The sequence below is a fragment of the Phyllostomus hastatus genome, unplaced genomic scaffold, assembly GCF_019186645.2.
Source record: "Phyllostomus hastatus isolate PE091 unplaced genomic scaffold, TTU_PhHast_1.1 phas_scaffold_129, whole genome shotgun sequence".
Classification (NCBI taxonomy): domain Eukaryota; kingdom Metazoa; phylum Chordata; class Mammalia; order Chiroptera; family Phyllostomidae; genus Phyllostomus; species Phyllostomus hastatus.
Window position 1 is genome coordinate 30,678,474 of NW_025334009.1, and position 24,789 is coordinate 30,703,262.

The window sequence follows — 24,789 nt, forward strand, 5'->3', positions numbered from 1 at the left end:
GGGGGTCAGAAAGGAAAGCCTCAGGGAGAGCCGGCAGGTTGGGAGGGGAGAGAGCTCCTCAGGCAACCCCTTACTTGACTTGTGAGGGCTCCAAGGACTCAGCCATCCTGTTCCCTTCCGGGAGGCTCCATGGGACCTGGAAGTGCCCGGTGCAGGCACAGCTCCAGGGTCCTCAGAGACGCTCCTCCACTCTGGCAGCAGCGGGGCAGGTTCCAGCAGGCCGGGCCCTCTCCTGGGCGCAGCCCACTCGGCTGCTCTCCTAACTTGTGCTGTGGCAGAAGGTCCAGGGATGACCAGTGGTTTCAGCTTTGGCTCTATGTTTATCTCAATCACTGCTGAGATTTTAAAAATACTAATGTCTGAGTGGGCCTATGAATCTCCCAGCCAAATATAGGGGACCCATGAGGGACCCCAGAAGAGTGCTGCTTCCAAATCCTCTCTTCCCACTCCTAGCGGCCACCTGCAGGGGCCTGAGACCACCCACTATGGCTGTAGCGCATTTCAGGCAGGTGGCCCAAGGGCCAAGCCTGCAGGTGTGCTTCACTGGCCTATGGGAGGGGAGGGGGCCTGGCACACACAGGGGCTCAAGTCTCATCACTGTGCAAGACACTGTGCAGAAGGTGTCTTCTATAGCAAATTTTGAACGCAATTTCTTACTTGGTGGTTTATACAATAGAATTGTGGCGTGGATTTAGATGGGGTGATGGGTGGGGTGGCGAGAGGCTGGGAAGGCACGTGCTAAGAGGAGAGCAAGATGTGTGTGGAGAAGGGAGGGCCAGGCAGGGAGCAGCAGAAGATCTGCTCTCCAGGGCTCCGCAGGCTGACAAGGTGGCATCTCCCCAGGGCCTGCCAGGTGGACAGGACCCCCGAGAGGTCTAACAGGGACACCCAGCTCTGCATGGATGGGTCCTCATGCCAGACCCTCAGGGACGCAGGCATGTTCAACCCCAGGCGGAGGGAGGACTTGCTGACTGCCACCCAGATGAGGCCAAACCCACTCTGCCCTCCAGGCAGGGCTGACGCGCGGGACAGATTCTTACAGATTCAGGTAATTTTCCCCTACTGTCCTCCACACCAGTGAGCGCTTGACAAACATCTGAAGTCAGAATGAGCGAGTGAGGGAGGGGACAGGAGACAGAGACAGAGCCAGAGGCGCACAGGAAGGATGGGAAGGAGGGAGGGGTGACTCGTTCTGGTAACTGTCTGGGCACCTCAGCTGGTCGAGGTGGGTGGTGGGGGCTCTGCTGGGCTGTACTGGCCGATGGGCAGGATGTTTGTGGGGGTGGCTGGGAGTAGTAACTAGGGGGCAACTAGGGACATCCCCCAGAGCCCTTGGAGATCTTGTCTGCTTCCCAGATGTCTCTGCCATAATGTTAAGAAAAACAAACAAAATAGCATTTCCCCCTTTCTATCTCCAGAGAATTCATTAAGATGAGCCTGTGTAGGCACAGAATTGAAGCCCCAGCTTCCTAGCCTAATTACCATATTAAAGGGTACTGGGAAAGAAACTGCCTGCTGGGGAAATAAGGCAGAAAAACCTGCATAAGGGCACCTGCTTCCCTCTGGGTTTTCTCCCCTTCTCCCTACATGGACAGGGGGTCCCTGTGGCCTCTTAGGCAGGTGGGGTCTAAAGCCAAGGTGGACAGCACCTCTTCAAGCCACTTTGGTATCAACAGGCACTGACCCCGGCTATGGCCATTGCCTGTGCTGGGCAGATGAATGCAGTGGTGGATCCGAGGGGTTGTGGGCTCAGCCAAGCCCGGAGCCTAACTGGGAGCCAGAGCACATAGCAGTTCCTGTAGAGTCAGGAGGCTAAATGAGCCCCTAGGACAGCGTGCTGGGGACAGGGAGCAATGGAGGGGGGTGGAACACAGGCAAACATGTGCTCTGAGCCTTGATGAGTAGGAAGATGTTTCACAGCAAAGGAGAAGGAAAGGCATTCCGGCAGCGGCAATACCGTGAGCCACAGTGCAGAGCTGGAACAGCGTCATGGTGTGGGGAGCAGCAGGCCCACCGGACCATGGCCTGTGGCACAAGCAGTGAGCAGTGGGAGATGAAACTGGAGATGGTGGTGGGCTGAGATTTTGAGGGACTCGCACACCACAGGGAGTTGGTCCATGCCAAGGACTGTCACTGCAAAGGCCCTAAGGTCATGATTACCATCCACCACTGCCAGGAGCACCAACCAGCCCAGAGTCTCACTGTGCTTGCTCATCGGGACACCAGCAAGAGGCATTATACATATCTTGATGTTCAAATACATCAAATAATTGAAACAATATCCATGAGCTCTCTCTCTCATGCACACACACACAGAACACTAAGTCAGACTCCAGAACTGAAGTCAGGTTCACTAGAATCCCAAACACAGACTGACGCAGCAGAACTCCCCTTATGAGGAGGCGAGGCCTCTGGTGAGGCTGTGGTGGCACAAAGCCCCAGCCTGGGGACGACACAAGGAAGATGGTGTGGCTGACATCACCTTCCCAAAGCTGGTGCCCAGGGCTGTGCATGTCCCCCAGGGCTCCTCTCCCAGATCCTCATGTTCTGACCCTTGCATCAGCTCTTACCAAGCCCACTAGTGACCTGGCATTTCAGATGAGAGCAGAGAAGAGTAGGAAGTCAGAGAGAGGCAGTAAGAGGGGCTGTCTATGGGGCAAAGATGATGCCTGCTCCAGAGGAAGACACGCGACTATAATCAGCAGTGAGCGGTGCTCCACAGCCTCAGCCAGCCCAGGAAGGCAGAGGGACCTCTTAGCCCAGCCGTACCCATGTGTTCTATAAATATCTCTCCTCTGAGGGCTCGGTGACAAAAAGATTCCATGACCAGATACATCTGGGAGCTCCCACACACTACACCCCTCCTTCAGCACAGAGCCCTGCACTGATGCAGTAAAGGCCCTGAGAAGGTCTGTGGCAGAAAAGCTGGCTTCCTGTTGTTCCGCAGTGTTCCCTAAATCCACACAAGTACTAAACCTCCCTCCCCGCCTTTCTCTCTCAAACAACACCTGCTAATATCCCATGGAACCAGTACCTCACAGAACCCACTAGCTCAGAAAAATGCATTAGCATTTGTCTCTGATTTAGGGAAGAAAACAATATCTTTTTTCTTAAAATGATTTAAGTTGGTACTTTTTGCAAAAAGCTATAGTGGCAGGGAGAATTCCCTTCCTTGGCACAAACCTCCTACTCATCAGTGGTGGCAGGAAAGTGAAATGTTACTGACCCCCATGAGTTCAGCCTTTGGGCCACCTGGAACCACCTCTGAGCCACTGGTTGACCCAAGACCACCCTGGGAGTGAGCAGTCAGAGGTCACTCCATCCAGCCTCCCGCCCATAACAGTACAAGCAGTACAAGTCCATCGCATCAACTTCTTAGCATCTGTGTGTGTGCACGTGTGCATGTGAGCATAGGTGCACGCACGTGCCTGAGGTCCAGCAAACATGACCATGCTCAAGGAGCAAGTTCTAGTACTGCTCTGTCACCTCCATTATTTTGCATTTTGCTGCTCCTCCTCCGTGTGATGACCCACCCATGTAACCAAACACTGTACTGGTTAGACCTGCCCATGGGCAGCAAGGTGACACAGACTGAAACGTGTCCTTTCCCTGCTGGAACACGTTTCCTTGGCCAAGGTTTGGATCTTTAGAAGGGCTCAGGGTCTGTGCTGGGCTGGGTCCAGGACACAGGTGGGAAGCTCCCTCGAGGTAAAACAAAGGCCCTGAGCTCCGGGAACATTCTGCTCTCCTGTCAGGATTAGCAAGCCCTGGAGAAAGGCCGGCTTGGTCTCCAGGCAACTGTCACGGCTGCAGACGCCGTGGGTGGTGAGGGAACGGGCCCCAGGACCTCACCTGGTATGTGTTGTCGAAGCTGTCGTACATGAATCTCGTGATCAGAGACGTCTTCCCGACTGCAAAACAAGAAGAAGAGAGGGGGTCAGCCTTGGCTCCTGAGCTAGTTCCCTCTAAACACATTTCATGTGAAGGAAACAGATTGAACAAAACAAAAAAGCCCAGAGGGAAAGATGAGATGTGAAAACAGAAGTACAAATAAAAGGCAGACCCGGGAGAGGGTCTGGAGGGCTCCACCCGGAGCAAGGTGGTGGAGTCTACACCGGGTGGGCTGTAGGGAAGCTCTGGCCAGGCACCCAAGAGGCGGCCTCTCCCTGCCCCATGACTTCCTGCCACCCAAGTCCAGGTCTTTCTTGACCCACAAGAGCCTAACTGATGCAAGAGCCACACATGAAGATCAGAGCAAGTGGGCACAAGCCAGATGCTCCTCTCACACCGGCCCATATTCACCTGGAAATATGGCCTTGTCATTGGTCACAGGCTGCGATGGAGGCAGGTGGTTCAATTCTCATCCACTCAGCTGGAGACTGCTGAGGACGGTGGCTTTCTAGGGACCCAGGAGGCAGCAGCAGTAAAAGGGACATTCCCCAGTGTCCCTCTGGGCAGGACTACATTTTATAGAGTGTGCCTGACTGTCCAGCTCCTTGCAGGGTGTCGGGCATCACAGGATCTCACTGGACCCTGTGGTTGTGACAACTCCGGACTTCCCACCCCACAGTTGCAAATGCCCTCTACTTGGCGGTAACACCCCAGCTGAGAACCCCTGCGATGGCGAAGAGAGCCAGGAAGTCACTTGGGAATCCCAGTAGTAGCGCTACTAATGTCCCAAACTGCAGGGCTTGGCTTCCGACCTAACCTGTGCAGATCCCCTGGGGCCTGGCAGCAGCAGACATGCCTACAGTAGCATTTCTATTGTCTGGGAGGGGAGGAGGGGTGAGAAAGGGACATCTGTGAGGTCAGGCCCAGCTCAGAGTGCTTTTCTGCAGCGAGACCGCCATGGCCCTGGGTGGCTCAGAGGTACTGGCCCCGCTGAGCTCGGCTTGCAGTCCCTCCTGCTCCAGGCTGCCAGAAACAGACGACCATAGTGGAAAAGCCAAGCAGGGGAGCCAGCGCCTGAGAGTTCTCCGTTCTGCCAGTCCCGACTCTTGGATGGGGTATGAGTGGGCTGGGGGCCTGGTGGGTGGCTGGTTGGTCACCACTGGAACGGAGCAGGGCAACCCAATGGGGCTCCTCTGAGAAAGGTCCTTTTCCTTGCTGGAAGACTCAGTAGTGCAGCATGTAGCAGACAAGCGCAGCCATCCCCTGACAGCTGACCTCTGGGACGGAAAGACAGCTGTCTTCTAGCTGGAGGCAACATGTGATGGACTGAGTAGGGGGCACACGTAGGTGGCTCCATCTTTGACCCAGAATGGGTTAGCTGGACTCAAATCCTAGTTGGGGTCCTGTTCAGCTGTGTCATTTCAGGGTGGCCCCTGCCCCTCTAGACCTCCATGCCTCATTTAAAAATGGACCTAATAACATCAAAGACTTCACAGGGCAGTGACAGAAATAAAGTAAGGAATAAAAGTGCCAGGCACGCAGGAAACGCTTAAAACTGGAAGGAGGTAGCGGGTAACTGATGCAGCTGAGGCAGTTCTCAGAATATCAGATTTGAAAACAATACCACCACCACTACTGTACTGACCTTGCCCACCACATCCCTTCGCTTGGTTGTTCCTGATCTGTGTCCTCTGTAATAAAACTGTAATCTTAAGTAGAGCAGTGTCCCGATTTTATGAGTTGTTCAGGTGAATTATGGTAACTGAAAAGGGTCATGGGACCCCTTGGGGGTATGGCCAGTTGGTCAGAAGTGTGGCTGGCATCTGAAGTGGGGGCGAGGCTTGTTGGGGACTGTGCCCTTAACCCTGGGGAGTTTGATGCAAACACCAGGTGGGCGGTGCCAGGGTGGGCTGTGGTAAGCAGCAGGGGTCAGAAGAGCCACATTTCTAGGACAACATCTCTGGGGTGAGCAATAATGCACCTAAGGTCTCTTTTGACTTTATCTGCAGACTGTCCTTTGCAAAGCTCCTGATGGGCATTTAACCTACAAAGTGCTTCCCAACTGCTTTAAATCTCCCCTTAAATTTCACATGAAGGTGAGAAGTGGGGGCTCCCCACACAGAGGGGCCTGGCTAGAAACATCTGAGGGGACCCCAGAGTAAGAAGTGGGGCAACACTGAGCCAGCAAGAAGACAAAATTGGAGAGAGCACAGCTTCCTCCTTTTCCAAGAGACAACGGAAAGTTACGGCCTGATCCTCAGGAAGAGAGGCATGGAGGGCCCACTGGTAACTCCCCAAGGTGGTGACACTCCACATCTTACTCCTGTGGGGAAAGCTCAGGGAGCGGGGTTCCCAACAGGACTTTCCCTGGGGCAGCGGAGCAGACAGGCAGAAGAGATGGGATCACAAAAAGCCACAAAAGAACGGAAGGTTCATGGAGTAGGTGAGAATTTAGAAATCCCTACAAAGGTTTCTAATGCCAAGTCATCTCTTCTTGGGACAACAGCCATTGGCGGTGGGCTAATACTGGCTTGCAGGGTAAAGGAGAAAGTCCCAAGAAAGTCCCAAGAATTGGGGAGAGGCAGAACAGAGGATTTTCGGGCGCTGGCTCTCCTGCTTTTCCACCACAGCTATCTGCTTCTGGCAGCCCGGAGCGGATGGGACTTCGGGCCGAGCTCAGCAGGGCCAGTCCCTCTGAGCCTCCCAGAGCCATGGGACTGTGCAGGAGGAACAGGTGTGGGGTCCTGGCCACAGTCAACATTTTCTGAATGTTCCCACAATAACCATCAGGGGCAACAGGTGTATTTGCCGGCCATGTTCCAGGCACACGCCAGGGGCTGTGCCAGGCGCAGATTACACGACTGGAGTAAACAGAAGAGTCGGGACACCTGCTGCCTGAGGCTTGCAGGATTCCACGCTTGCAGCAATGCTGTACCGAGCCCTTAGCACCTGTCTGTTTAGGCCTCAACTTGAAGTGGGTATTCATATCACCCCCGTCTTACACAAGGGGGAATGAGCTGACGGCTACCGGCCCAGGGCCAGAGCTGAGTGGGGTCAGGATCAGGTGGCCTGACCAAGAATGGAGCTCCTATTTCTGCCCCTTCTTGCCACCTTTGAGATAAAGTGGGTTTCAGGATCCTGCCAGGCCTATTGTCATCACTGTGGATGTCATGGAGTTCCTGGGAACAGCCCGTGCAAGCCAAGGCACCTTTTCCCTGGGACCAGCTGCAGGTGAGGGCCTCTCCCCACAGGCCTCTCCCGACGCGGGTGGTGCACGGTCCAATCTGGAAGGTCAGACACTGGAAACTGAGCTGCCCCGTGGGGCACAGGGAGGGCTTGCAAAGCGAAGGCAGGCAGGTTTGAACACCTGAGGTCCAGCACCTCAGTTGAGTCCTAGACTGGACGACCGGATCATTATTGATTTGCTGCAAAAGGGAATTTCTTACTATTCTTTGAGGCCCGTTTTTCTCACTTCTCTTCTTCCCTGCCTCAGAGCATCCCCAAGCCTGCTCATTCCAATTTCCAAGGCTGCCAGGATAATGTGGCTCGGACCCCTTCTGAACTTGTCAGCTCGGCCTCCCTCACTGGCTCACCCTTCCCTGTGGCGTGTATTTGCACTCTTCACTGTGGGCACGTGGTTGGCGTGACCTGTTCCCATCCTTGACTTGAACAAGTCCGACTGCAGGCCCTCCACCCTGACCCTTGACCCCAGGGCTCCAAGGCAGAATTCATTGGTATGGAGGGGACTGACCAGCTCTCAGAGGAAACCCCAGGCAACGCCATGTGACACGCATGCAGGAGAGGCGGCCTCCACCTGTCCCTGGGAGGCTCCCAAGGGCCCCGAGACAGAGCTGACTAAAAAGAGCTCCTTGCACGCCATGCCCAGGCTGTAGGCTGGCATCACATAAGGAGCAGAGCTGGTAAGAGGGCCGCCATGGGCCAAGCTCCTCTCCATTCTAAAGGGTGGCTGCCCCTTCTTCTCCCCACAACTGAGGAGAAGGTGCTGGAAGCTGGAGCCAGTGAGCTTGCACAGCCCATCCACCTGGCTGCTCCCTCAGTCTCACCACAAAGAGCCATCACCTGCCTGGGCTCTACCACTGGGCCCTAGCCGAGGGGAGACCCGAGAGGGGCCAGAGCATTTGGTGGCTCAGACAGGGGCAGGCGCGTGGGAAGGGCAGGAGATGCTCCCCTGAGTCCCTCCTGCCCTCCCACCAGCCCCCACCACCTCTCTGAGACAGTGGTCCTCCCACACAGCTCTGTGCTCAAGGTCACACTGTCCCGAGTCCCTTCATACAACAGTCTGAGACACCAGGACAGCACAGCGGAGCTTTTTCTGAAAGCAAAAACTCAGCTCTACCAGCAGGATTTCATTAAAAATAAGCAGCCAAATCGTTATCGAGCTTTTTTTTTTTTTAAATCTCTGCTCATGGCTCAGCAACATTCTTGTAATCTTCTGGTAGTTTAGTCTCACATGATTAAGCAGAGAGATGCATTTTTCATTTCAACCAAATGAGGATGAGAAAATTCATTACCGAGTATTTACCAGGAACCTCTAGAAAGAAGGAATAGGAACTTGAACTCTTATTGGGCTTCTACTTTGTGCCAGACAAAAAATTCGGTGCTTTACTTAGGGTCCCTTATTTGAACCTTGTCACGATCCAAGAGTGAGTTATTGTCCCCAGTGCCACAGAGCTCATAAGCTGTGGAGCTGGCATGCAAACCCAGACCTGATGCCAAAGTCCATGCCTCGTGTACAATGTTATGCTGGTGGATAGAAAGGTCCAACCAGCAGCAAAGCAGGAGATCACACAAAGGATGGGGGTTCAGGCAGCTGGGCAGTCAGGGAGGCCATGGGGAGGAGGGAGGGCAGCTGCTGAGCTGCAGGAGGGAAGGTGGGGAGAGAATGGGTATTCCAGGTGGAGGCACCTGTGTGCACAGGCGCAGAGGCAGGGAGATCAAAAGTTTGTGAGGACAGACAGGAGGCAACAAGCCAGGATATTGGGGGCTGGGGGCAGGAGCATGTCCAGGAACCATGGGGGACACACTTGGAGGCCTCTACATCTGAGCTTTGTCTCAGGGAGCATGGGGCAGGGTCAGACGTGTGAGGAGAGAGCTAAGTGGCCAACACTATTCAAGGAAGCTCTGTATGGCAAAAGGGCTGATGTAACCTGAAATCTGTTGCTGGGGCCAGTTGTGGGGGGAAGGAGGAGGCAGGGCTGACAGAGAAGCAGGGCCAGCAGGGCAGAGGCCAGACAGCCAGGCCATGGTGCCACGTCAAGGAGTGTGGATTCTCTCCCAACGGTATGGGGAGCTTCAGAAGGGTCTTAAGCAGAGGGGTGGCGGGGACAAGTGTGGCATTTTTTACAATGCAGGCCTGTGACGGTGGCAGAAGTGGCAGTGTGTGCAACCCCACAGGCCAGGTAGGAGAGGTGCACAGCTTCTGTCTGGAGTGCTGGGGCTCCCTACTCTCTGGAAGCTGTCCCTTCAGCCCAGCTGCCATGCTGTGAGGCAGCCCAATGCAGCCTGCATGAGGGAGACCACAGAGACACACATGGCAAGACACGGAGGCCCCTGGCCACGGCTGGCCTCGGGCAGCAGACCTGTGGGCGAGTGAGCCTGTGACTCCAGCCTCCAAGCTGCCAGTTGATACCAAGTGGAACAGAGACGCGCTTTCCCCGCCCAGACCTGCCCAAAGGACAGATTCCTAAGTAAAGTAAATGTTCTCACTGCCTTGAGCCACTAAGTTTGGGGATAGTTCGTTACACAGCCTCAGGTCATCAGAACAACAGCACTGTGCTTTGGGAAGAAAACTCAAGACTTCTAGGGGAAAAATGGCCTATGGGGAAAGACTAGGGGCAGGAGTTCAGCGAGAGATGTCAGATGTGGGTTCAAGCAGAGGCGGCGGGGCTGGCAGAAATGGGGAGCAGAGGAGGGGGACAGCAGCCAGTGACTGCTCAGGTTCCGAGGAGAGTGTGGGACACCTCTCTGTCACCTGGCTTTGTGACTAGCAGATGATGGAGCTGTGACGAAACCCAAACAACTGGATTACCAAGTATTACCCTGGATTCAGGTCGCCCATAAAAGCTTTCTTTAAAATTGTCAGATCAGAGGGGTGTTGGGGTGGGGGGTGGGTAAAAAAGGTGAGGGGATTAAGATTACAAGCCGCTCATGGATACGGACGACAGTGTGGTGATTTTGGGGGCAGGGGGTGGAGGTGGAAGAGGGTATGGGAGATAAGTAGTAATGGAAAAAATACAATTAGAAAATAATGTAAAAAAGAAGTACGAGTTGGTAGTTATAGAACAGTCATGGGGATGTAACGTACAGCATAGAGAATATAATCAATAATATTATAATAACAATGGATGGTGTCAGGTGGGTACTAGACTTATCAGGGTGATCACCTCAAAAGTTACATAAATGTCTCCTCACTGCGATGTACACCTGAAACTAATATAATATTGTATGTCAACTGTAATTGAAAAATGTTATTCTAAAAAAAGAAAAAAAATTGTGAGACCAAAGCCCCACTACCAGCATTACAGTCAGAAGAAAATCATATCCTCATTGACAATAATCATTCAGTCTCAGGAGGTGAGGATCTAAGGTCATTTCCCATGAGTGACATCACCAGGAAAGTTATTTTCTTACCCGCGTGTGAGTTGTTAGCCCGGGGGTCTTGCACACCTATGGGCTATCCAGATGAGCTCAGCCCCACACACCCCAGAAATTCCACCCCTGCAGGGGGACTGAATGCTGACCCTTCACAATCAGCTACCAGCACCCACTTGGATGTCACATGTGGGGCTACTCATTCCACCAGCTTTCCATGAGCCCCAGTCCCCACCTCAGTGGCAGGTCCCAGGTAAAAAGGTTTTTGTGCATTGGGGTGGCTTCTAGGTAGCTGCAGAGGATATGAGGTCTCCCCACTGAACGAATACCCACTGGGGGCACACTGTGTGTCTGGTCCCTGCCAGGTGGAGCACACAGTGAGAAAGCAGGCACACCTCTGCGCTCCGGCAGCCTCGCCCGGTGGTGGAGCTAGATTCAGGAGCAAATACCTCAGACGTGAGACAACCCGGGCGAGGGCTACTAACAGGCTACTGAGTAGGCACAGTCACCCTCCACCGGGGAACAGCCTCTGAAGGAGGTGGCATTTGGAGGATTCGTGACTGGTGGAGAACAGGCATCGGTGAGTGGAACGGTGTGCCCAGGGGAGGTACTGGACAGAGTCAGCAATGTGAGGCTGAGGCGTCCTGTGCATGCAGCTGTCACTTACCACACTTCACAACTGCCACATGAAGCCAAACCCACCCAGGGCTCCCGCGCTTGGCTTGTGTCCAGGCCACAGGCTGACAGCCAAGTGGGCCGTGAGCCTCCAGCTTCCCATGCCGACACTGTCTCCCTCTCTGGAGGACCCCTCTCTGCCCGTCATCTCCATGGTGGGTGGGGGTGGGGGTGGAGAGACTGTCGTGACGGCCAGAATTGGAGCAGAGAGTGAGGTAGGGCCAGAAATGGAGCAGAGAGTGAGGCAGAGCCCAAGAAACGAGCTGGAGACTTCGTGGGGGTCTGCCGGGACCCGGCAGAGTGTGCACCACCCCTAAGGGAGCCCCCTTGCCAGGCCGAGCCAATCCAGGACCCGCACCCACCATCTGCTCTCGGCCACACGTTCCCCTTTACCACCCACACCAGCTCCAGGGCGCTGCGGGACAGTGGGGTCCTGCCTGGTCCTCCTCAGGGTCACGGTACTGGGCCCAGAGCGGGCGGCAGAAAAGACCTGGAGGAACTCACTGCCGTTTCTAGGCCACCTTGGTGGGCTGCCCACCACTTAAACACCTGGGAAAGGGTCTCTGTATCCTTGGCCCGTGGTCTCTAGGTCAGAGAATGTCTGCGGTTGTCAGAAGGGGCCCCTCACAGCTGGAAAGGCAAATGTGCTGCCTCAGGTCAGCAACTGTTCTCACGACAGGCTGGCTGCCTCAGTGGTCCCATCAGCTCAGTTTACAGAACACAGCCAGGAAATGTGGTGTGAGTGCCGGGAAGGGCTGCCTGCCCCGGGGGCTCAGCCCTAGCCCTGCAGGAGGAGGCCACACCCTCCTGGCCCAGCTTCCCGTTCCACAGGGGCCTGGGGAGAGGGCTCCACCATGGCCCTGCAAACCTATGCCCACAAAGTCCCCCATTACTGGCCTTGGGGGAGGGGTGCACAGCCCCTAGGCCCTGTGGAAATAAAAATAGGCGGAGACATCAGCGACATCTACCTGATCCTCATTTTCTTTTGTTCTGTTTTCACCAAACAGAAAATCCAGCTCCAGCCTTCCTGCATGTTGAACAAGCAAGGGGGGCTTGGAGGCTGGGCTCCCCACTGCACACGCACCCGGCCACCCAGTGCACAGAAAGGTGGCTCCAGACCAGGGCTCCGCCAGCTCCTACCCGAGCCCTGAGGGGCCGCCTGGCTCACTGCAGGCTAAATGAGGAAACACATGAAAAATCCCATTTCAAAGTGTTCCCCAAAAGACTCAGACGGTAATTAAGAAATATGCAAAGCTCTTCATTGGACACTTTAATTAAGTGTGTTAATTCCCTCTGCCAGAGGATGCTCAGCCACCTGGGCCTCACCGAGGGACTCTGGAAAGAAAAAACAGAGGAGGGAAAAAACTAAGGCAGGGAGGGGCCGCAGGACAGCGGTGGCTGGCCCAGCCCAGGCCCTTTCTCCTGCTCCGGTTGGGAGGTTGATCCACTGCTGACCCTCACGCTCTCCCACTGTCCTCCACCCGTCCCATTTCCTCTGTCCAAACCCAGTGAACTCAGGACGGCCTGCCCCGAGTCAGGGCTCTAGGGCATCATGCACTGCCCCCAACCCACCTGCTGGAAAAGAGAAAGCCTGGGGTGCCACAGGAAGTTCTGGCATCAGAGGTGTCCCTGGCTGGCTAAGGACCTTGGACTTGCCACAGTCCCCGCTCAGGGTCTCAGGTTCCCATGAGAGTAAGAAGGAGCAGGATGAATGAGACCTACAGAACCTGCACCACCTGCTGCAGCCATGGAGAAAGGGTGAGGACAGAAAGAGGAGGGCGAAGGAAAGTGAAGGTCCTTGTGACCCAGGAAAGCTCAGGCTGCAGGTGGGGAGTTTTCCTAGTGTCTTCGACCCTGCAGGACACCCCCAGGACTGTCCGTCCTCCACTCCACTCACTCCTCCTGACCACCATAACAGCCCCGTGATTTCCAGGGACAGGGCGGCCTGCCAGGGCGCCCATGGTGAGTGGGCTGGGGCCTTGGGGGCTCAGCCTCAGTCACCCTTCCTGCACTGATGCCCTGACCCACCTCCTGCTTCTTTCCCCAGAGGTGTCACCTTTGGCAGAAACTGGCAAGTTCCAAGGAAACAGGTGGCCAGCAGGGCTGGGCTGGGAGAGGCCCCGGCCTCAGATGGCCACACTGACACCTCCAGTTGCCACAGGGGAGGCTGCGTGTGTCTCCTGCCTGATGGAGAGTTTTCATCTTTGCTTTTCCTCTTTGCCTCTCCAGCGTCCCTTTACTTTCCAAAGCCCCCAGGTCCAGCTGTGGTATAGTCTCGGCCTCAGCCCCTCCCTCCCCCAGGACCCCACGACACCGCAAATCATCCCTGCCCGGTACACACCAGGAGCTTGTCAGAGAGTCTATACCTGACCTGAGATTTCCTCTTGTCCCCCACCCCCTGCCCAGAGCAGACCCTCCCTAATCACTGCTCTATACACTAACTGTCTATGCCAATCAGCAGGATAGAAAGAGCAGATTTCCCTTGTTTACAATTGAGAATTTTGAGATGGATAAAGGGCAAAGGAGAAGGAAGCTAGAAAGAGAAGGGCAGAGCAAAACCTTTGTTTACAAGAGTATACCTTGCATCACCTTACTGAGTCAGTGAAGTCAGACTCAGGAACTGCCCTATCTCCCTGGCTGTCAAAGCAAAAAGCAAAAATAAAAGTAAAAACACACGATCAGCTATAGTATTCGCAGTACTTGTGAGATAAAACCAAACTAGTTGCTGAGTTTTGATAAGAGTTGAAAAGCAAGAAGTTCTTGAAAAGAGTCTAGAATGCAGAAATCATGTGGCCACTTAAAGGGCAAATTTACATGTTTCTATAACCAACTGGTTGAACCTCAATGAGGGAGATCAAGGGTGCTGACACCCCCTGCCTGCGTCAGTGTTTGCAGTCATGGGCCAGACCGATGTGCCCTACGAATAAATGATGAAATGAAAAACCAAGGGCCCAGGATTTCCGCTTCTGATCAAGATGGAGTTATAAGGGCGAGATGTGTCCTCTCACCTGAAAGAACCAAAAGGCAGACAAAATACATAAAATAATGACTTTCAAGATACTGGACATCAGACACTGAAGGACAATGACCCCTCAGAGGCATGAAACAAATGAGGTGAGCCCCACAGCTGCCCCCAACTTGTTTCCTTGAGAAATTTTCAGGCCACAGCATGGGGAGGAGGAGCCAGGTGGAACCTGGTGCACCCCCTGTATTTAGCTGAGAACCTGGAGTTCCCAGGACTGAGTACCAGAAAGGAGGGAGATGCACAGGGAGAGAACTCCAGCAGTCTGCAAAGGGGCTCCTTCGAGTTTTCCACTGAGGACTGATTAGTAAACGTGTGTAAGGAAACTACTCAAGACTGGGGAAAGGGCCACTAAAAGGGATTAAAGGAAGTGGTGCCTGGCACCCACACGGGGCCTGGGAGAGTGCCTGTCCCCACTTGTTCCCACAGTGGAAAGCGCCAGGACACTGGGCAGTGCAGTCAGAGGGGCTGTGCCTCAATAGTGGGTGACAATTAGCTACAGACTGAGCATCATCACCCTGGTCCCAGTTAAAAAATCTTGAGAATATTTATAGGAATACAAAAACTACCCGGTCTACAACATGGCTAAAGTCCCAGTGTCTAGTATCCAATAGGAAAATTATTAGGCATGCAAAGAAACAGTGAAATATACCCCTAGAGAGGAAAAACACCATCAATTGAAACCAACCCCAAACTGAGATGACAGAATTAGCAATGACATTTTAAAAAAAGTTATTCATACTGTATTTCATATGTTCAAAAAGTTAAACAGGGATGTGGAAAATACTGAAAAGAACATGACTCAAAACTTCTGGAGATAAAAAAAACTACAATGTGTGGGATAAGAAATACACGGATGGGATTAACAATAGATCAGAAACTGCAGAAGAAAGTATCAGTGAACCTGAAACACCCGGAAAGAACAAAAATAAGTAATTGGAACACCAGTGGATTGGGGGATGATGTCAAATAGCCTAATGCACGTGACCTGGAGACCTCAAAGGATTAGGGAGGGCAACAGAAAAATATACTTGAAGAAATAATTACTGAAACTATTCCACATTTGAGGAAACTATATACTCACAGATCCAAAAAGCTCAATGAACGTACAAGAAACCAAATGAAGGCAGATCATAAACAATTTGCACAGAATCAACAGTCAAGAGAAAATCACAAAAGGAGCTGGGGGGAGCGGGGAGAAAGGCACATTATGTTCAGGGAAATGATGACAAAGAGAAAGCAATTTCTCCTCAGAGACAATGTGAGCAGGGAAACAAGGGAGTACACCTGCAACGTACTGGAGGGAGCACCTATTCACCCAGAGTTCAACAACTCTCAGGCATATAACACGTAACATCTTTCAAACACAGGGGAGAAACACTTTTCAAACACACGAGGCTGCCAGACTCTATCGCCAGCACACCCTCAGGACAAGAACTGCGACAGGACCCCTGTAGGAAACAGTGAAATGCACCAGATGCAAATGTGGATGTACATGAAGGCGTGAGGAACCCAGGAAATGGTCACGGCCTGGGGAAATAGGTGAGATTTCTTTGGTATTATTGAAATCTGTTTACAATTGACCATTTAAGCAAAAATTACTACAACCTATTGGATCCGAGCCCTAAGAAAACACAGAAGAAAAATCTTGTTACCTTGACAGAAACTATACAAACCAGAAAAAAATATCTTCAAAGGATGGAAAGAAAAATATTGCCAACATGAAATTCTATACCCAGCCAAGATGTTTCAAAATGAAGGTAAAATAAAGAAAATCAAGTGCCCAGATAATCCACTCTAGCAGACCTACAACCTAGGAAAGGAGGTTCCTGGGCAGAAGGAGGACCCGTGCACACTCAGACCACATCCGACACAGTCAGGACGTGCACTTACCGCCTGACGGGCTTCAAAGGCCTGGATTTTAATCCTGATCTGCCACACACCCCATGTGATCATGGACTAGTCACTACCCTCTGAGGCTCAGCTTCCTCATTTTTACAAGGGCGGCAGAAATGCCTGCCTCTCGAATGCGTTTTGAATCTCCTGAGAACGGTGAAAAGTGAATATGCTGCGTGAGAGGCAGATGGGAAGTCTTGGTACTATTCTTGCAATTTTCTATAAGCCTGAAGTTATGTCAAAATAATGCTGGTCCTTAAAATTATGCACACACATGCACACATCCACTTCTCTCAGACTCCTGGCACATCCGGGAAATATTGTGCTGATTAGTTAAACATTCCGGTCAACATGACATTTTCCTGAGGAACTAGAACATATGTGTACTTGGCATCAGTTTAGTCTTCACAGTGAGCCAGGACCTAGCTGGGTCCTGGGGAACTGCTGGGAGCCTTTCTAGCCACAGGCCAGGAGATGGAGCAGGTCTAGACAGATTACTCAGTGAGCAGAATCCATGTGTAAGCATCATGTGTGCGTGTGCACTGAGATGCATGCATGCACACACACACACAGACTCTCGTGCAATGAAATGGGCACCAGAAGTTCTGGTGTGTGGGAACACTCTGGTTCCCCTGGTGTCTTAGCTGTGGAACTGAGGCCCTTACAAAAACTACATCTTCGGAGCTCCTTGAAAACCACCTGAGATCTGACCATACAGCTTGTGTGCCTGCAGAGCTTCCTCCACCCACAGTCAATCCACCATCTGGACCCTCTCTGTCTTGCTGGGTCATCCCAAACACTCTGTCAGCTTCGCACAGGTACAGGGTCTCTCCTCCAGGTCCCACAGCAATGCCATCACTAGCACCCGCTAGCTCTGAGGACCAGCCGGCCTCCAACATCAGCTCAGCAAAGGAGCTCCTGACCACAGCAGTTACCCTCCGGCCTGGCTTTCTTGGCTGGCCAGATGGGTGGGCAGAATGCCGTCCATTTCAATTGGTTTGGAGCTCAGCCCAGCTCCAGCCAGAGCCTACACATGCCAGTTATGTCCATGTGTCTGAGTGGCTGCCTGGGTGCTGTGAAGAATTAATACGTGGTGGGTATATGTGTGTTTGAGAGAAGTGTATGTATGCTTAATTCCCATCTCCAGCTGGTCTTTTGATGCAGCTAGCATTAACACAATTTGGCCATGTATTTAACTGATAGGGACTCTTGGCCCATCCATAGCATGGAGTTGGGGAAAGTACTATATATGCTCATGTTTATCCTTTCCTTGCCAAGTGAATTGCTGGTGGCACTGATTTTAAAAGCCTCCATTACAGGGAGAGGAGTGGGGCAGTGAGAATGAGGAGAGAGAGGCATGGCTTGAGTTTCCCGGATTGTCCACTGAGGCCCAGTCCGAGGGTCCTTGTGACAATGGACCCACAGCTCCCATCCAGGGGGGCACAGCTGTGTCCTGGCCACGAGACCAGGCTCACTCAGGCAGACTGCAGGCTGCTGTAGGCAGGGCACCTTCCCAGATGCCCACCGCTTCTCAGAGGGACCCCTGGGCTGGATGGCCATGGGCTCTGACTCTTGAGGGCTCCATGAGCCTAGGGCACTGTTCCCAGCATCCTGCTGGCCCAGCTTCTCCTCCTTTCCTCACACGGCCTGCTCACTGCTGTTCACCTTGCTGCTTGGACAAGGGGAAAGTGGGAGCAACCCCAGGCCCCACTGTGACGCCAGAGCCAGCTGGTAAGAGAAGAATGCGCGTGCAGATTTCCCCATTCAGGCAACAGAAGGAAACCCCCGCTTGCCCCCAGGACAGACTGAAAGTCACCTGCTCAGGATTCACTCAAAGAGCAGAGAAAGCTTTCCAGGTGATGTCTCATGACCTGGGATGGAAAAGGCCCTCTAGACTCCAAGGACCGTGGGCCTGGAAGTGGGTACAGGACCACCCAGCAGGCAGTGGGGAGCACTGTGTCTCCACTCTGTTGGACCAGAAATGATGATGGTTAGGCCTTGGGGTGGCCAAAGGGCCAGGCCAGAGGAAGGGAGGAGGAGAACCGGGTCAATGCCCAAGTCTGCCCACTGGACTTGAATGCCTGGGTAACCAGGACAAGGAGATGATAGCCAGGCTCACCTGTCCCCATCCTACAAGCTCCCGGTCCCTAAGGAGCCCTTCTCAAATGCAGCACCACAGATGGCAGGAGCCATCAAGACATCTGGAGCTGATCTTGTCCAAGCTGCTCATGGAGCTGAGGTGTTGTGAAGGCAGGCAAGAGGGGCCCCTTGCCCAAGGTCACACAGCACCAGGGTCAGGGCCAGTCAGTATCTCTCCTGGTGCACAGCCAGGGGTTCCATCTCAGAGGTTCCTGAGTCCATAAGGTTTGCCCAAGTGTGCCCAGGAAAGGCAGATCTGCCCAACACAAGAGGTGTGAAGAAGCAGCAAAGAGCAAACCATTCCAAGCTGCAGAACCCTGGCTTCTGGAAAGATCACAGATCAGAGTGATCATCCTTCTTCTGCACAGTGGGGACAGGAGAGGAGTCAAGTTCTTCTGTCCCAACACTGGGAGTCTGCCTTCATCTGATGCAGGTGGGAGAGAAGCAGGGTGGGTAGGCCAGGTGGGCACCTGCTCAGGCCTGAATTTCATATTCTGATCTGGGCAGAAGCCTGTAGTGTTTTGGCTGGATGCAGGGGAGTGAAAGGAGGACTTACTGAATTAGAACCAGGGAAGAATCTCTGGATCTTGGTGGTACAAGTGGGATCTGTTAATATCCTAAAAAGTAAGTGGCTAATTTGGGTGCAGTGTTTGTTCTCCCTAAAGAGAAACCCTTCCCAGAGGCGCTCTCTACTCAGAGAAGAGCTGAACTAAACACAGATTTGCGGGCCCTAATGCTACGCCCTGCTCAGAGCAGAGCAGCCTGGGAACTACAGGGCCCAGAGCCGCAGAGCCAACTGGCCTTGAGGAGGGAGAGACAGAGCTCAGTCTGCTCACAGAAGCTGGGCATTGGCAGCACAGGGACAGGGAAGCCGATGAATGTCCTCCCTCAGCTCCCGCACAAGGCAAGGGCCTATCTCCCCACTCCTCCTGCTCTGCCTGGCTGCAGGTTATCTATCCAGGCCCTTGTTAAAGCAGCCGCCACTCCTCACCTCGTCCTCCACATGAGTACAGAACTGGTCCCATCACTCCTGTGCCCCAATGCACAGTAATGCCTCCATGGGACACTTCAGCCTCCAATTCTATTTGGTCAGAACCCAGGAATGGACAGCGCCACTGCCTAGAGCTGTGAACCACCCTGGCTGTTCCAAAGCCCCACCTAGGGCACAGACCAATACAGCCCTGTGAGTGTGGCTGTCTAGGTCTGTCTGTGTCTGGTGGCAGTGCCTCCCTCCTCAGTCTCAGTACTTTCACAGCCCTCTTCCCCCTGTTTCTCTACTGGCCCCCTCTCTTCATTGGAGGGGGAAATCAACAAGAAACATTCGTCCTAAATGCTTCACTTAACCTTCTTCAGTTTGTGCAGTGTTTACTCCCCACTCAGCAACGGGGTCAGAACAGAACATTTTCCCCACCTCTCATAGTTAGCCACCCCCAGAGGGACCTGTCTGAACCAGGAGTGGAGCTTTTGGTCCCGCCTCTGCCCCAGGGGTGGGGACAATGGGGGACCAGAGGGGACTCACACAGGTCAGAGCTGAACTGAGCTGCCCATGGCCAGCTTCCAGGCCAGCAATCCTGGCGGGGGAGACACCCCTGCTGAACACCCAGCTGAGGGCACAGATCTCCTCACCACCCTGACCTCATAGACAATTAATCTGGCACTGCTCAGAGGGCCCATGGGTGGTGATTGAAACGTGCTGTGATCACTGATTACGCACAATAGGATATTCTCCGCCCACCAGCCGTGCTGGCGAAGCAGTACAGGTGGTGCTCGGTAACCTCCGTGGGCACTGCCTGGACAGAAGACAGGAGGAGCAAGGAGCAGAGGGCACCAGGGCTTTGGGGGCTGGGACTTCCGGCCTTGAGAACAGACCTCAGCTGGCCTGTGGGTGGGGAGCTGCACCAACTGACCTAACAGGCTGCGGGCTCTGAGTGAGGGCGGGGTTCAGGATGGCACTGGCTCCCTGGCTCTTGCCCTTCACTTTTTATGCAGCCAGCTTAAGATTGGGTTTGCATCTCCAAGGCAGAGAGGGGGGCTCTCCTCTCCACATCACTGCCTCCCTCAAATCCTCAGGGTTCCCCAAGCTTGTTGGGGAGCTGGAAGCTGGCAGAGAAGACCAAGGGAATCCATGGGAGAAAGCAAAGGAAGAGGAGACCAGCAAGGGAAGGAGTGATAGGAAGCCATACAAGGGGCCAGGGAAGCTCACACTCCCAATGGATAGAGGGTGCAGGGAGTCCTCAGACTCAGCAGCCAGAGGGAGCTGGGAAGCTCCCACACCCAGTGACCAGGGGTGGAGGGAGCCCACAGACCGAATGGCCAGAGGGTGGGGAGCTCACATACCTAATAACCAGCTTCTTGCTAGGTAGTACATTCTGCCCTGAGCAGTTGGCAGAGGGGAAGAGTCTGGGAGAGCTGCCCGCAGTCCTGGAGCACCCCCTTGGCAGGACGGAGCAGTCGGGGAGCCCCAGGCATTGTGGAGGCAGGAAGGACAGCGGGGCTCAAGGTGGCCAATTTGGTACACCTGAGTGTGGTGTGACCTTGTAGAGAACAAAAGCTCCTCTCCACTCCTTCATCATCCCTGAGCCCTCGCTCTACAGAAAAGAATTGAGAAAACACCCCACCCCCAGTGGGGCTGAACTTTAGAGCCAGAGGAAGTTCACCTCTCACCGTCCGTCCTCTAATTGTATACACGGGCTGTTCCCAGCCTTGTCTGGTTCAGGTTGCTGGCATTTCCTGCCTCCAATTGGACCACAACCACCTTCACCTCCTAATCCATGAGCATGTCTCTCCTCAACCAAAATGCCCCGTGGGTCCTCACTGCTGGGGGAAGACCCAGACCCCTGCATGTGGGAGTGAGGCCCTCTGGGGCCTGGCTCTGCCTGCTTGGCCAGGTCCAACTCCTTCTCCCACCACGCTATGCCCACCTCGGCCTCAGTCCACCACCTGTATCACACCCGATTCCCAGGAAGCCGCAAGCCCTTCACAGCCTTTAACCTTAACACAGCCTGGCCCTCTGCTCACCATGCCCCAGCTCCTCGTCTGCCCGTGAACTCCTGCTCACTGCACCACGTCTTCTGGGAAGCCTCCCCAGCAGACCACGCCCACAGCCTTGCTCTGTACTGAACACTCACACTGGCTGAGACTTATCACCTACTCACCTCCCGAGTACTGCTCTAATCACAACAGCGCAAAGCCTCTGCCCCCACAGCCCACCAGGGCTGCACTCCTCGGGGAAGTACCAGCACTGTGAAAGCCAACAGCTCTCCCGTGGGCAGCTGTGGGGGTCCCACCGAGTGGAGCGGGGTGAGTCTGTCCCACTCCCTGCCAGGATGGGTCGCCGGGAAATCACTTGCCACGGAGTCAGAGACCTCGGAGCTCTTCCCAGCTCAGCAGTAACCACTCCAAGTCTCAGAGCCTCCTGCTCTTCATTTACAAAATGGGATGCACAGCTCTACCTGTCAGAGCGCACACATGTGCACCTTCCAGCTCATGACACAAAAATGACAGATCAATGATTCTCAAAACCTCGCACCCCTACCTGCCTCTCTCTCACACCTCTACAAAGAGGGGATGGCTGTCACTATTTCATTAACGAAATTACCTAGCACCTGAATGTTTACCATGTGTCATGTGCTGATGTCTTCACCTTCACAAAACCCCAAGGTAGTAATCACCTAGTGTCTGGTGAGGGAAAAGAGGTCCTATCACATCCCAACTTCATCCAGACAGTGAGGGGCGGGGCTGGGGAGGCAGCCGAGGTCTCTGGAGGATGGAGTAAGAGATGGGGTTGGAGTAGGAGCTGGGGCCAGGTCAGTAAATTGGCTTGGCCTGACTGGGACACTGACTACCCTCTTGGCACGGGCCCTTCCCTGGCCCACCCTGTTTACCACCCACCACCTGGCTACAGAAGGAAGTGTCCTAGAGTTGGAGTACCTGGGAGCTGTCACATGTCCTGTTGTCCTCATCACAGGTCCTCTCTGTACAAAATAAATGCCTGCCAGCAGCAGGAAGGGCAGGACAGCCCCATCCTTGTTGCCTGGCAATCTGGGCCAAATGCATCCTCAGACTGATGAGCCAGAGTACCCTGGGGGCACACTTGGGAAGGCCGGGCCCAGGGAGGTGGGCAAGGATGCCTCCCAGGGGAAGAGGGAGTAGGCTGGAGAGGGCCCTGCACTGGGGGCCTGCTGGCAGAAGTCCCAGAGGTAAAATAGCTGGCGGACTCCCTGATCCCATACCCTCATCCTCGCAGCCCCTCTGAACCCCCCGGCCAGCACTGCTGTCTCCAGGCTGGGAGTGCTATCAGCTTGGCATCCTGTTCTGAGTTGGCACTGAATTACAGAACCAGAGTGAGAGCTCCACTGGCTGGAGTGGTCACTCCATCCAGTAGTGTTCGGGGACACATCCAGAAAGCCAGAGATGGGATGGGGCTTATCCGACCGCACAGCTGGCTGGAGGCTGACCTGGGACAGATTCAGGGTCTCCAGGGCCCTGACAGCTCCAGGCCTGGTGTCGGGAGGAGGGACACTTAGTTTGGTTCTTCCCTTCTTGGTAATTAGTTCTCAGCTGAAACCTGGGTAGTGTCTTTCCTTTATGCACTGGGCCAAGGACTTTGGAGGATATAAGCTATGACCCATACTCTCTACCAACTCCCTTCAAACCACCCCAAGTAAGCAGTTCATTCAGTGTGAGGGTAGAGTGCCTGCTATGCAATTCACAACTCCAACTCCACCAGATGCCCACATGGAGAACCCGCTTCCTTCCTACAGCCCATTCCCCCTCCCATCTCAGGGCTCCAGTGCCCCTCACCAGCTTGGGGGGAGTCAACAGACTCTTCCTGCCCACCCCCACACTGTGATCGGCAGGCTTCTCCTCCGCCAAGAGTCTGACACACTCCCTAAGAGGCATTTATAGCTGACCTCACGTCCACAAGGCTGCAGTGGTCCTCTGTCCCATCCTCCCCACTCCCTGGCCTGGCCTTCCTCAGAGGCACAGGGGCCAGTAGCTCACTGTATTTCTCACAGGGACCTGGGTTCGAATTCTAATCCTGCCACACAAGCAGTGAGTCCTTGGGCATGACCAGCTCTCACGGATCTGCTGCCTCCTGACCTGAGAATGGGTGGACCCCCATCTCTTGCAGGGTGCCCCGTGCAGAGCCTCGGAGAGAGTGAGGGTTCCTAAATAAAAGCCATCTGAGGTTAACTAGAGGAAGGGCATGGAAACCCAGGAGGGTGAGCTCCATTTTGTCAGGAAGGGCAGACCCCTCCCTATCCATCGTCCATCCAAGGCCCTAGAATGACAATCCTTCCTACGCGTAGATGTGACTGAGCCACTCTCCCCAGCTGGGGGCCCTCCACCAGTTCAGAACAAAGTGCCAGCTCATGGCCGAGCCAGCCTCTGGGACTCACCCTCACCTCATCTCCAGCTGCAGGGGGAGCTGGGAGAGCCGGTTACCTCCACACTGCAAGCTCCCTTCTCTGGGGAAACCCCACTAATGGTACGGTTGTACCACTGACTGTCCAGGCCCTGGAAGAAAGCTGTGGTCCCCAGCACAGAAGGCACACAGCTGAGGCTGCCCTCTCCCCACCCCGCCGCTGCCCGGCACCTGCTGGGGCTCCAGGACGCCCTTCTCGTAATGCACATCCTGGGAGCAGCCTGTGCTTGAAAGGCTCCTTTCCACTCACAGGGACAAGGTATATGACCTGCTGTTTCCCGGACCCCAGCCTGTCCCTCGGATATGTCACCACCTGGAAGCAGGTGATTGGGTCACCACTGGGCTTAATACCAAGAGACCAGGGTAAATATGCTTTTCCACTAAAGATAAATTTTACTACATTGATACAGTATTCATAGCAGTGAACACTTATTTTTTTAAAAGAAGTATCCCACTTGAATTAAGGCAAAAATTATAGAAATAATAAAAAATGGGAAATTTCAAGCCCCAAGAAACGGTCAAGAACCTCTCTTAGGAGTCCCGCACCTTCATCTTTCTCCTTCCCCGCCCCAGGAAGCAGGACTGGCCCAGAGTCTCCGTCCCCTCAGGACCCGAGTCCCAGGGCCCTGCCCCCCCCCCCCCCCCCCCCCCCGCCTTGTCCGGGCAGCCCGTCTTTCAGTCTTTCAGCTCTGACTCGATCTGCCCATATCAGGGCGTGTCTGGTACCCGCCCCCCCACACCAACCTCTCCCGTCTTCTCTTCTGCTGGTGAGAGTAGAAGAGGAGGACAGACAGACGGATGGGGAGGAAAGGCCCCGTAGTCTGTCAGTAGCACTCCCTGCTGTGTATGAATTCTGCTGTTCTGCCGAACCTGTCCTCACCTTCCTCAATGGTTCTGTCCAATCATTTTTCTAAATCATTTACATTGATACCGACGGCCCTGCACCTTCAAGGGCTTGTTCACTCAGCAACAGCGGAAGACACAGGGTGGGGAGGGCAGGGGCGCTCTGCAGCCGGGACACCCCCCACGGGCCAGCCCCCTGTGAGTCTGCAACGCCAGGGCGACATCTGCCAGGATAAATAAATGTTCCTGCACTGACTCCAGGGATGTAGTGACTAAAGGGCAA

At 54.1% G+C, this 24,789-nt stretch overlaps 1 protein-coding gene across 1 annotated transcript in view; it reads right to left on the bottom strand.

Annotated features, from left to right (window-relative positions):
• The window catches only part of RAB6B (RAB6B, member RAS oncogene family), a 49,807-nt gene that overhangs the window by 19,437 nt on the left and 5,581 nt on the right, over positions 1–24,789 (bottom strand). Inside the window, exon 2 of the mRNA XM_045857223.1 lies at positions 3,853–3,911. Coding sequence (XP_045713179.1) covers positions 3,853–3,911 — 59 coding nt within the window. The remainder of the gene's footprint in view (positions 1–3,852; positions 3,912–24,789) is intronic.